At 43.5% G+C, this 12,990-nt stretch overlaps 1 protein-coding gene across 4 annotated transcripts in view; it reads left to right on the top strand.

The window, feature by feature from the left end:
- The window catches only part of HSPBAP1 (HSPB1 associated protein 1), a gene marked incomplete at its 3' end in the record, with an annotated part of 36,558 nt that extends 28,153 nt beyond the window's left edge, over positions 1-8,405 (top strand). For all 4 annotated transcript variants that reach the window (XM_083865699.1, XM_083865701.1, XM_083865700.1 and 1 more), the window contains 3 exons: positions 4,512-4,595; positions 7,528-7,638; positions 7,848-8,405. In XM_083865699.1, the coding sequence (XP_083721825.1) occupies positions 4,512-4,595; positions 7,528-7,638; positions 7,848-8,405 (753 nt within the window). The remainder of the gene's footprint in view (positions 1-4,511; positions 4,596-7,527; positions 7,639-7,847) is intronic.
- Between the last annotated feature and the right edge of the window lie 4,585 nt (positions 8,406-12,990).

Raw genomic sequence — 12,990 nt, 5'->3', positions numbered from 1 at the left:
AGGCAGTGCTTGCCTGCCCTGTGGCCTGGCCCTGTGCCCCAGTGCAGCCTGAAGCCAGAGGAGCTGCAGTGCAGAAGTGCAAGGAAAGGCCTAACTGAGGTAGTCAGAGGCACATTAAGGCTGAGAAGGATGCCCTCCCTCTGGCCTTGAAAAATATTGTCACTGGATGGGAAAAAAACGATTTTAGAAAAAGATGAACATTACTGCTTGCTGGTTCTCACCATGGTCTGCTGCTCAGAAGCTCCCCTCCCCTGCTTCTGCTTACCTACTTTCTCAAAGCCTAAAGAAACACATTTGTGTGGCCACAAATACAGTTGTCATTCAGTTCCTGTGTTTAGCTGCAGGATTTTTCTCTTTCTGTGCTTCTGCTGCAGAATCTAACACACCATGGGATCCTGCTTGGCAGCAGAGCTCCCAACAGCGCAGGCAAAGCTCTGACTTCTAACCTAACCCTGAGCAAGAAGAAATCTTCATGAAGTCAGGGAGGGATTTCCCTGTGTGCTGCCTTTAAAGAAAGCATGTGAGACTGTCAGATTGGGCTAAAAGTAGGGAACAGCAGAACACACAGTCCAGGTAGCCAAGAAAAATAAAATTGATACCAAAGAAAATTGTTTTAGTAAGTCAAGAAATGCTGTAATTCAAAGGCAGTGTAATGTTCCAACTCAAGTATACAAAATACTTTTTTAAAGGGGTTAGAGTAAAAAAACCTACTTTTGTTGGAGAAGAGTTTTAGTGATTTTACTAAAAGAGAATTTAGAGTTGGCCACAGCATTATGCACACTAGATGGTTGATAATTCTGTTCTGGGGAAGGAATAAAGAGTTTTCATGTGGGAGAGTGCAGAGCTGACCTCAAGTCACCCCATAGAGAAGGCAGACAACCCAGCCCAACCTCAAGACACCAGAACTATCATCTCCATCACAGAAGAGGCAGAAGAGTTCAGGAGCTAAATTTATGCTAGGATTGGTGATAAAAACACTGCTCAACCTGCAACATGTTTGGAGAGCCCCATGAATGCCTCAAAAGCCAGGCAAACCAAAGGTCAAAGCTGTAAGTTCCTGACTCTACTTCTGCGCCTCTTCCCTGAGCTTCCCTTGTTCTCTTGCCTGGGTCACTGTGGACATGGCCTGATACAGCCCCACTCCCTCTTCTTTCCATGGGGAAACTGTGCCTTTCCCCATGGCTGTGCCCATATTTCTGACTCCAGTCACCCTTGGAGCTCTGTTTCAGTAGATGGGAAGACCCCAGGAGGGAGGAGGGAGGCAGGATGAGAAAGAAGCACCTTCCAAGCACCAGGACAGCCAGGCACCAGCTGGGATGAGGCATAGGCTGGGGCAGCAGCACTCACAAAGTCCTGAGGTGGTGTTCCCACAGAACTGACTGTGCCTGCACCTACTTCATTTTATTTTTCATTGCCATGGTTGCAAACTCTTCTGGGATTTCCTTGGGTCCCCCTGGGGCTCAATGTCTTTATCTTCCCATCACAATGGCTTCCTTTTTGTGTGCATTTACCTAAATATCGTCTTCTAATGAGCAGAAATTTCTTGGTATAATATTTCACTTCAGGGTATACTTTCTTTTTGAAGCAATTCCACCTTTGCCCTACCTTTGCACTATATCAAGTTAATCATGTCCACTGAGAATTCAAACCTGCTCTGTTCTCTGTGCTGTACGAGTCTTCAGCATTGCTCCACTTGCTCTCCCAACTGTTCCTTTGGTTTCTCTCCTCCCATTACAGCATCTCATTTTATCTTTTCTGGGACTTCTGTCCTACTTTAACTTCATTTGCTATATTTGGCTGTCACTAGCCTAAATATTAAAATTATCTGATTGGTTACCATTTAGATCAGTATCTTCCCAGCACTTAATAAAGTTAGATAAGTTCTGTAGAAAGCAGGCTAGCACAAGATTATCTCTTAGCTTGGAGTAGTTCTCTCTTACTTTACGTTTTCCCTGTAAAATGTTTGCTGCATTTGTGTGTTGTTTCACTGGGGCTTACTTTCACATTTCCTATTGGAATGTAGCTAAATCTGTGTTCCGTATTCATAAACATATGGAAATCTGTTTTATTTCATTGTGGAATTGATCATTAGAGGCAGCAGTGGTGGTTTTTTTTGTTCATTTTTATTTGTTGTGCCTGTATTTGCTTCTAATTTGAAAACCTAGAAGAATACTTGTAAATGTAGAAGAGCGCTACCTCTTTCTTTTCAGGGTTGTTGGGTTTTTTGGGGTTTTGTGGGTTTGGGGTTTTTTTTTTGGTCTTGTTACTTCTCTCTTGCCAGCTGTATTTTTTGGTTTTAATTACTTTTTTTCATTTCTTCGTTTTCCCTTAAGTTTTAGTCCTTTTGCTTTTTGATAATTTCAATTTTTTTGTTGCTATAAATCCTTATTTTAACAAGCATAAGCTTGTTCAACAGTAAAAGAGGGAAAGGAAGTGTCTTTATGGACCCTCTTTTGTTTATTTGAGTCACAGCTCCGTAGCTCTTCTATAAACTGCACCAGCAAACAGTGCCAGCTGCAGAAAGACACAACTTTGCAGTTATTACCCTTAACCTGCTGGCAAGGGAAATCTGATTTGTCTCTAAAGGACCAAGTTCCTCCTCTTTGGTTTGAAAACACAGGACAAGTTGGGGGGATTGTGTTTCCCTTCTGGCTGTACCTTCTTTCTCCAAAGCAATTCTGTCTCCATTTTGCATGTGAGTCATGTGGAGCCAGCACGTTCCATGCCTAATTTCCTTCTTGCTTTTCCAGGCAGCATCTCTTTCTGAAACATTTATACACTTCCCTTAATTTGTCTCTTGCTCCTGTTCCCTTGCTACACAATCCCTCTGCATCAACTCCTCAGTGTCTTCACCCACTTCTCCAGCACGTTGGAAGCTCACTGTTCCCACACAAGTCTCACAGGAAGGATCCTGTTGTTGCAAACAGCCACTTACAGGAGTGTTGGGAAAGATGGGACAGGAAAAGCTTACAAATATGATTGCCTGGCAAGAGCTCTGCTTTCTTTTGCTGTAAAACAAGGTTTTCCAGAGTTCATCATCACCCCTGGTCACTTGGAGGGCACCCAGGTTCTTTAGCAGAGTTCAGTAAGATTCCCTATAGAGCAGATGAACATTTGAGGGAAGGGGAAGGGGGGTTGGTGTATGATTTTGCAGTCAGTGAAACTGGCAAACACTTCCTTACAGATAAACCCATTGCTGCTAATGCAGCTGCACTGTTCATTTAAAGTGGATGTTTCCTTGATAAAAACAAAGCTCTGAAACTTGTTCAGAGTAGAAAACATGTTTTGGCTGCAGTTTGTAGGGTTTCATTCGCTTCTATGTCAGGACTAACTGGGGATATTTTTAAATAATGACCCTTCACTGACTGACTTCCTTTTCTGTTCTGTATGCTGTACCAGATTAAAGAATAATTTCCAAATGTTTTTGACCTTTATAGAGCCAGTGCTTTTTTTTTATTATTTGACTTAAATTGAAGCCTGTGGAGAACATTTTGTCATCTGGCCCAAAAAATGAGAATGTTCCAAGAGTCCTGTGTTTGCAGGGCTGGTGCCATTGTTTCCTCCACAGACATTTTCTCATTAGCTGTGTTTTGATATAATGAAGCACAGGGCTATCTGGGTAGCAGAACATTCTTCTAAGTAATTTGTGTCTACCAAGAGAAAAAAAATGTCTGCAATACAGATACAGATCATTGCTTCACTTTCCCCATTGTGAAGTGTATATTTTTATCTGTCTCCGACCATTTTTATAACTTGTCAAAAAATATCTTTTATGCTTTCCTTGATAGCTCCATGTTAATCTAATGTTCAGTAATCTGCAAAGCTTGTCCTCTATCATCAAAACAACATCAGTGTCTTGTAGCATAAAAGCCATGGGTTGGAATCAATTTTATGTCACAGCTATCATCCTGATATTGTTGTAAAGCTCTGATCTAAACTAGATTGTTCCAGAAATCATGACATTTTCTTCTAAAAGCCTGTCTACTAAAAGTGACAAATTTAATACCGGTGATTATTTACCAGAATTAAAGCTATATTTTCTCACCCAGTCACCTAGATGAGCATAGGGATGCCTGCTTTCTGGGGAAACCGGCTGGCAGTCCTAAAGGAACTGGGAAGTCTGCTCAGCTGGAGAGTCTACAAAAGAATTCCTGCTTGGCTGAGACTCCCTCTGAAGCCCTGATGTACTGCTGCACCCCCTCTGTACTGCTGTTTTTTGCTTACCTGCAGCAGTAAAAGCTTTTAGACCTACTTGGGACTGTATGGGAAGGAGTTTGGATGAAAGGTAGTTCTGGATTGTGTCCATTTCTTACATGATAGTATTGGTAGAGTGGGCATTTAAGTCTTGAGAAAAGACTCTTTAAAAGATATATATATTTAGATTAAATAAATATCACCTCTCACCCATGTCCTTGCCTCTGTTGTCTCTACATCCCACATCACCTAAATTAAAACACTGTGTCTTTCTTAAGGCTTCTGCTTGTACCCTAATGTAATGTCTCCAATTGCAGGTCCTGCTTGTTCCAAGGCACTGGTGGCACTATGTGGAATCCATTGATCCTGTCACTGTCAGCATAAACTCTTGGATTGAACTGGTATTTTCCTTTTAATGTCCTGGGGATGTAGCACTTCCAAGGGATTTCTGTCCCTTGCTTGCCAGGTTCAGTCCTATTGGGTGTGTTGTGTTCAGAGGCTGGGGAGGGAAGAGCCCTTATGGATACATTTTTTTCCTGGAGAACCTTTCAAGGTTCCAGATCAGAAGGCCCAATTCAGCAGAAATCCCCTTTCAAGTTTACTTCAATCAGGTAAACAATTAAACACAAGCTAAATTTCCATGCCTGGTTTCTTAAGGGCCAGCCAGCTTTGTGCTGAATAGAGAACAAAAAAATAGCAACTTCACCTCAAGGACAAGCTTATGTGCAAAGTTAAATTAGAATTTAAATCAGATTAATATGAATAGGAAGGGAGGAGAAGAGGATCTTTAAATTTTCATTCCTCTGTGATAGTTTTGGTTTGGCTGAAGTTGGACTTCCTCATGTATTTAATTAATTTTCTTTTCCCTGGGCTTTGATTTTTCTTGCTCATGTTAACAGTATGTATGGGATGGTTCCAGGGACATCATAGAACCATGGAATAGTTTGGGTTGGAAGGGTTCTTTAATGGTTGTCTAGTCCAATCACTCTGCAAGGAGCAAGGACATCTTCCACTAGATCATCTCAATACTCCAGAAGGTTTTCTGATTGACATTACTTTATCATTAATCCTAGGTTAATATTAAAAAAAGACCTTTTGAAATGGCCTGAGAAAGCTGCCTCACTAAGATACTCACTGCCTTTTTCTTTTTTCCTGCTTCTAAACCTATATTAGACTAGAAATCTGCAGGGGAAAGAACACATGCCTTCAGCTGCTGTTCCAAGACCACACAATGCATTTCTCATACCAACATCAAACCAAGCAGAGCAGAGGATCTCACTTGGGTATTTCCCTCATGGAGAAATTTTTGAGATGAAACTTACGTATTTAGCAGGGACAGCAGCCCACAGCCCAGACCAGGCTCTTACATAGCCCCAAGTGCAGTCAGCCTGTTTCCAGTGCCAGAGAAAGCACCAATTGTATTGTAGAGCAGCTACTTAAGCCTGCCTTGAATTTGAGCCTTTGAGGTAATTCAGAGGGACTGGCTGCCTGCCCTGGACTTGGGAAGGCCCTGATGTCACCACACACACTTGTGTCCTAAGCTGGGCCTCACAACTTGTCCCCCTCTGGAGGAGCTGATGGAATCAGCTTGGCTGGCAGCTCCCAGGTGCTGGGGTGTGGCCTGAGCATTTCTAGCTCTTCATATGTGTTGCAAGAAAAAAAAAAAAATGGACATAAACTCTATGTCCTTTTCTGTCATAAAGGCTTGCAGAAGTCACCAAGATCCTGTTTGGTGACAGCCAGAGTCAGTGGTTGTGTGGCATGGTAAGCAGAGGAGTGTTTGCTGGATCTGGCTAATAAATGACACATCCTCCCCAAATATCAGTCTCTGCCATGAGCAAATGTGGCTATTGCAGCCCAGGCGAAAGTTCCTGACAGAAATCATCCTGCAGATGATGATGCAGCATTTTTTTTAGGTGTTGGGCAATCCATCTATAAAATAAATTCTGACATGGATTCTAAAAGACAATTCTGAGAATATTTGCATTACCAAACCAAGCAGTTCTTGCTTGCAGCTGTTACCAGCTGCTTTCATATTGACAGATGTGAATCACACCAACAATTACAGTCCCAGTGAAACCATTAATTATATTGGCAAGAGTTTAGAGTAGAAATTTAATTTGTTTTCAGCTGGATGTGAGCTACTCAAAAGTATTCCTTGCTTTCTAACATACTGTCATGCAATCAGTACAGCCCTGTTATTCAGCAGGCCAGGACGAATACCAAGAATGCAACACCTTAAATAATTTCCACATGTAGATACCAAACTCTGTATTTTGATGTTTTTTTTATACAAGGCTGTGAAAAAGCCAAGCATCCAAACCCACAAAATGCCAAGAGCACTTCCCCCTGCTTCTATCCCAAATTCTGCTTAGGTTTCCAGAACGAATTGCTGCCTTCAGCACTCATATTAGCCAGATGTGTGGTTTGCTTGACAGGTTCCCTGGAACCACAGTTAAGACTGATCGGGGCTGTGGGTTGACTGTGTTGCATCTTCCTTCCAAAATGAATACATCTAAGCATCTCAATTAAAGCAAATTTATGCATCCACTTCTAGAGACTTGTCATTGAGATTACCAAGCCACCATCCTGTTTGGACAGTCTACAATTCCTTCCAGATAGAAGAAACTCAAATGAAAAAGAAAGCTAAGGGATTGTAAAGTTTTGTTCTGCTATCCTAATCTAGCTATTGTCCAGCTGTCCAAGGGGGATGATGCAGGAAGTGAAGGCCTGAAACAAAGAGCTTGTTATTAAGTTAGGTTTTAGTTTCGCAGGAGAGATTTCAGAGCAAACATGCTTTTCCTTCTGGTGAAGTGCAGCAGTTTGTCAGCTGCTGTTACATGATAAAATATTTCCTAAATTTCCTTAAGATTCACTTTTTTGCTTGTGTAGCCCCTAGATAGCTGCTGCCTTGCTCTGTGTGTTTTAATTGCTTAAATTAGACATAATATGTAGATATAAAAATGGGCTATGTACTTCTATGGCTCTTCTAGTCCTAAAGAGCTGTTTAAATGCATACATTAATTAAATGCTAATATTGCATTGTAATTTCAAGCACCAGATTCAATTAACAAAACACTAATAAGGGAAAAGATTATATACACATACTATTTTTTGCAAATCCTTATTCGGACGAGCAGTCACACCAAAGCCTGTGCTGTCGCCTGTTTGGGGGCTGTACACAGGAAGAGTCTGAAACCTTCCACTGGCTTCACATACAGGAGTAGGGCTTTCAAATTAAGGCCATCTATTTTTTTTCCTAAGATCTTTCAGCTTTCTGCAGAGACCCATGAGCTAATCTATCTCCCAAAACCTTCTGTTCTCTTGAGGCAGGATGCAGATCATGGAGCCCGTGTAGAAGAGGCAATAATTCGAATGCTGGTATGCGCCATAAAATCAGCAGAAAATCCCAGTGATGGAGATCTCTGGCTAAATCCCACAGAGGTAAGCTCTCTATTGCTCCCATTATAGCAGCAATAACAAAGAATTACTGACATTTTGCTTAGCTCCCCCTGAGTCTTTATGCTGCTTTGAAAAAAGAATTTTAAATTCCATTCCTTCATGTAGCAAAAGTAATTCATGGAAGATAATCATGCAAGGTTGAATTGAAACATGTCTCCTTTTAATTGCGTGTATTCTGGGTGTTTTCTTAGGTTGAGGCAACATCCCATGAGATCAATCTTCAGTACCTGAATAAAGCAGTGTCTGCATACCTCAAGTGTCAGGAGGCAAGTGTTCCAGGACAGGCACACTGCAGCAATGCTGGTGCAAATCAGAGGACAAATGCCTCATGCAAGAGGAAGAGAAGGGAGCTTGGCTGTGAACCAGAGAGCTGCACATTACTAACCCAGGAATGTGACTTTCCAACACCCAAAGCAGAAGAGCTGCAGAAAATCCCTTTTGGGCCTCATCTTATTCTGGTTTTACCACAGTCTCACCAAACAAGTGTGATGGGTGAAGTTGCAGTTGAAAGTGGTGGTGGAGATCTTCTCCATGAAAATGAAGGAGAACATTTTGGAAAATCACACTGCAAGAGGAAGAGATTGCTAATGAGTAATGACTGTGAGAGAGCTGCACATCCAGTGGATTCAGACTGCAGTCCATGCACCTCACAAACAGCCCTTTCTACCAATGACTTGTTAGACTGTCTGGTTAATCCTCGTGTCATCAGTTTAGTGGCTCAGCTGCTGTTGGAGAGAATGGGAGTGTGATTTCTGAAACAGAAATCAAACAGCAGCCTTGTTCTGAGTGTTTAAGATCTGTAATAATTGAATGTTCCATTTCAAATAATTTTTAGGTACAGATAGACACAGTTAATGGTTAAGTGCAGGTTGTAGTTGAGCTGAAAGAAGAATAGCTGGTTAGTGATGGCTGGGAAGAGAAAGGTGTGTTTAGTCAGGGAGCTGCTCAATGCTAAGAACAAGAGAGAGCAGAGACAGTCACATTCCCACCGTGCTGTGCAGGTGGGATCTTCAGAGTGTTCTACAGCTCTGAGCTGGAAAACAAGATGACAGACAACAGAGGGAGTGCTGGGACATGGTCACAGAGCAGAGGGGGACCAAGGGTGGGAGATTGATTGATTGACTGACTGTAGACTGCAGTCCTTTACCACATTTAAAGTAAAATGGTCGATAAGCAATCAGTTGATTACTTTAGAAATAATAAATTCAGGTAAAACTAAACCTCAGCCAAGAGACAATGCACTCACTAATGCATCTACTTCCTCTCTTCCACTAAATAACTTCAGTTGTGTCACAGAGCTCTAGGTTGGAGTGAGACAAAAGCCCTTAACAAGAAAATAACCTTCAGCTGGTTCAGAAGCTCTTGAAGCTGGGAGATTAAGGGCCATTGGGAAGTTGTTGCTATTATGTATTTAAAGCCAGATGTGCACAGTCCCCTGTGTCTAAGAAACAAGCAAAACAGCTATGACTTTTTACCTCTGTCCTTCTCTTTACCATAACAATCAAAATGTATTATTTTTTTCTTTTGGTTGTAAATGGTTGCTGTACAAGATCATCCTTTCTTCAAAGGATAGTAGTCCTTGCATTTGTTATTGAAAGCTAGGTTGTTTTTGATTAAAAAGTTAGGGAACATGAAATATAGGCAAGAAGATTTGTTAACTCTGAACCTACGCATGGAGGCTTGAACAAAACCTGGGAAGAAAGCTGCTGGCATCTTCCAGGATGCTCTCACCTCCTCTGATTTCTGTTTGTGGTGGCAGCAGAGGCATTTTCCCTAACTGCAGTTTCAAGAGACAGCTTCAGGGACAGCTCCCTCCTGTGAAACCTTTGCTTTTAAAATGTCTCTTTGCTTGTGTCTGCTAGAGACCAAGAAATTAGTTTCTGTCATCAGCCTGTTTTCATATCCATAACCTTGCACCACCAGCCCTCCAGCTGGTATTTCCTTTGCTTGGTGTGTGTTCCCTGCTAAGTACATGAAGCTAGTGCTGTTTTCACAAAGATCACCTTCCACTAATTTATAGTTGAAAAATTCTGATAGCAAAGGTGCTTTCTCTCTGCTTTTATTCAGATATCATGTTGGCAGGACCCTGATGAATTATGGTAAGGGCTTTAGATCAGAAATTCAGGAAACCTTGCCATTTCAAAAATCTCCCCAAAAGCCTAATACACTTGGAAGAGGATTAAATTGAAAAAGCTCAAAGGTTCACATTTAACAAGCACAGAAACCTTACCCTGATGGAAACAGAGCTGTGTATGTAGTTTGCTGGAGACCCTGGCTTTGAACAGTGGCTGTGAGTTAGTAGCAGAGGCCACACGAGCTCTATCTCTGACCCACAAATGTGCAGGTTCCAGTGTCCTGCTCTGCCCTGGTATTTGGGCTCAGACCCTGATAACACCTGTGTATGGTCCTCAAGGGCAACCTGCAGGCAAGACACAATTCCCAGCAACGTGAGAAAGTCCACTGTTCTTGTTTCATGTCTTTACACCAAAAGGTCTCAGTGGGGTTGCACCCTTGCAACCCAACCAGAATTTAATAAACAATCCTGTTGATTCAGTTCCTGTTTGTGTGATGGCACTGCTGCAACAAAGGGACTCAGGAATTAGCTAGGAAATATCTTGGTCACCTCTGCTGCCTTTAGTGATTCACCAGGCCCATAGAGCACTCTGTGGAGCAGGGCAGGCCCATTTTGAGGCACAGGCACATCTCAGCAGAGCTGGGTTTAGCAAGACCCTCCTCATGTTCTGTTGCTGGGCTTGCCTTTCCCAGGCTGACCAGAGGGGCTGGGACCAGCTAGAGAGCACTGCTGCTGGGAGCAGCTGCACTGGGAAGGAGGGGATGCAAATGCTTCGTTTTAATTCACTGAGCAAAAACAGTCTTGCAATAAAAAAGCTTTTATGTTTAGAACAGATAGAGGTGGGGGAGGAGAAGCACAGGCAGTGAAGTGGAGGAGAAGGATGGCAGCATCATCTTCCAGACCCCACAGTGTGAACTTGCTTAGCTTAAGCTTCCCTCCCAACTCACAGATCATCTTAACATACCCCCACGAAATCCACACTGAACATTTCATCCCTCTGTATTCTAAATGACTGTCCTTGGAAAGGCTCACTGAACATGTCAGGGGTCTCTGTAGGACTTGCCCTGATCGCCTTGGTGCCTGAGCCAGAGGACCCACCTCAGGCTCAGTGTAGGAGCAGCATTCTTCCAAGGCTGAGTCGTGTTCATCCCTCACCACTCCAATCAAACCCTCTCTGTCTGGGGACAGTCACAGTTTATGCCTGTCCAGGTGCAGCCCATGATTTAAGGGCCAGGCTGTGACCAGAAGCCATTAAGCCAAGGGGATGGGGAGAAGAGCAAGTGAGGCTGTTTAGGATGCAAGGCAAAAGCACCAGAAGGACTTTGTGTCTCAGAGGTGCAATATAAAATCTCAGTCATACACTCTGCACGCAGGGGTAGAGAGAGAAATGACCACAGATTCAGCGAGTCACGTATGGCAAATGGCTTGTGCACCAGTGAGAGGAATTTATAGCTCTGACCCGGTTCACAGGATGCCGAATGCCACAATTCCTGACGCCACTTCTAAATTCATGGCCACTGCGTGCAGAGGCTCAGACGAGTCTCTACATATTCATAGCGTTAAAAATAAATGATTTCTGATCTCTCTGGTGACAGCCTGTCTCCAAGAAGAGCAGGAACCCAGTGCTAGCCCTCTGCAACTGTTAATAGAAACTTTCTCCCCCAAGAAAGAGTATTTCCCACTCACTGTCAGCAGTGGGCATGGCAGCAGTTGAGATCATAGCCTGGAGCCATCACTAGGGTGGTCACAGTGGTGACATGCTTGTCATCTCTGCTTTAGCTGAGTGACAGTAAGAGATGGACGCTGCAGTGCCTGGTGTTGAAGTTAAAGCCTTGCTCCAGCCCAGGCCAGCCCAAGCAGCAGGATTCATCTCCCCACACACACATCCAGGCTGTTCTACTTGGCTAGTGGAGATCCTGTGTGTTCCCTGCCCCAATACCAGGTTTACAGAGTGGCTCGTGAGCCAACCTGCATTATCTCTCCTGGACTGTCTGACATTGCTACTCGGCCCTAAGCACCACCCTCACTGAAAGGAATCTGCAAAAACCACGCCCAGGTCTGACACTCTCAGCTCTCAAGTGAGAAGGAAGGGAAAACCCCAAATAGTAACATCTTCCAGAGTTTCAGTCTTCTCTGGAAAACCTCCTCACTAAATTTCTGTGGGTACCACAGTGCTGCTGCCCCCATTTGCCTCTCTCAGAACTTCTGCTGTGGCAGTTTTCTTGATGCCATGGAGCAGCTCAACTGCAGAGCTGTGACATATGTTATCATATAACATTAACCATAAATTGAGCTTTTAACTAACAACCATGGCATATTGAAGAGGCAGAGAAAATCCTTCCACAGTGCTAATTGCCCTTTAAAATAAAAGCAGTGCTACAATTCAGTCAGTTTGCCAGCTAGTAAGCTCCTTGCTGTGTTTCTCGGCTACAAATGTGAACTGTTTTGGTGTTTGGCAGGAGCAGGCTCCCACTCACAGGAGTTTCCTGAAATTTCCAGTATGGCTGATGGGGAAAGACCTCTGCAAACAAGTGGCCTGGTTTTACCATCTGGTTCATCCAGATGGGGGAGGAAAAGGATCCTAGATCTCTGGTACTATATTCTTCTGTCCTCCAGACAAAGAGGTCTGACCCACAGCAAGATGGGGACACACTTTGCCACACTGGCTGAAGGGCCAGAGGGATAAAGGCATCTCTGATTAAAGAGCTACACATTTCAAAGCTGTGTTTTTGGAGACATCCCAAGTGGATGCTCCCACTAAATATTTATTTCTCCATCTAATTAGTGGGGTTTGTCCATCTTAGTAGGGTGACTGGGAGCTGGAAGTTCTGGTCACCTTGGAACAGCCAGTTTGGCAGGACCACAGCACCCAGGGCTCCAGGGAGGACTGTAGAACAGTGGGGACAGAGGTGGCAAGTGCTGTGCAACAGTAGGGGAAGAGGATTTTTGTGAGTCTCCCAGAGGCTCAGAGAACACAAGCAGAAATTCTGAAGCTCTCTGACCTCCCAGTGCCCCAGTGCTGCGGGACTGGGGAGCCCTGGAGCTGGTAAATTGTCTCACAAGCCAGAAGCGTTGCTTTGCAGCCAAATCTCACATGCATCACAGCTCTCCTGGTCCTTGCATTTATTTACAGGGGCAGTGTTGTGGGAAAGACACTGCCAGATCCCTGCTCAGCACCTGTTACAAATTCTTAGCAAAACCTAACTCTAGGTTTCGAGGGTGCAGACTTTGCTGCTTCCAAAGCTCTGGTGGAATTGTCC

This window comes from Zosterops lateralis (genome assembly GCF_965231275.1).
Source record: "Zosterops lateralis genome assembly, chromosome: 7".
NCBI lineage: Eukaryota > Metazoa > Chordata > Aves > Passeriformes > Zosteropidae > Zosterops > Zosterops lateralis.
This window is presented reverse-complemented; position numbering and strand designations above follow the sequence as displayed.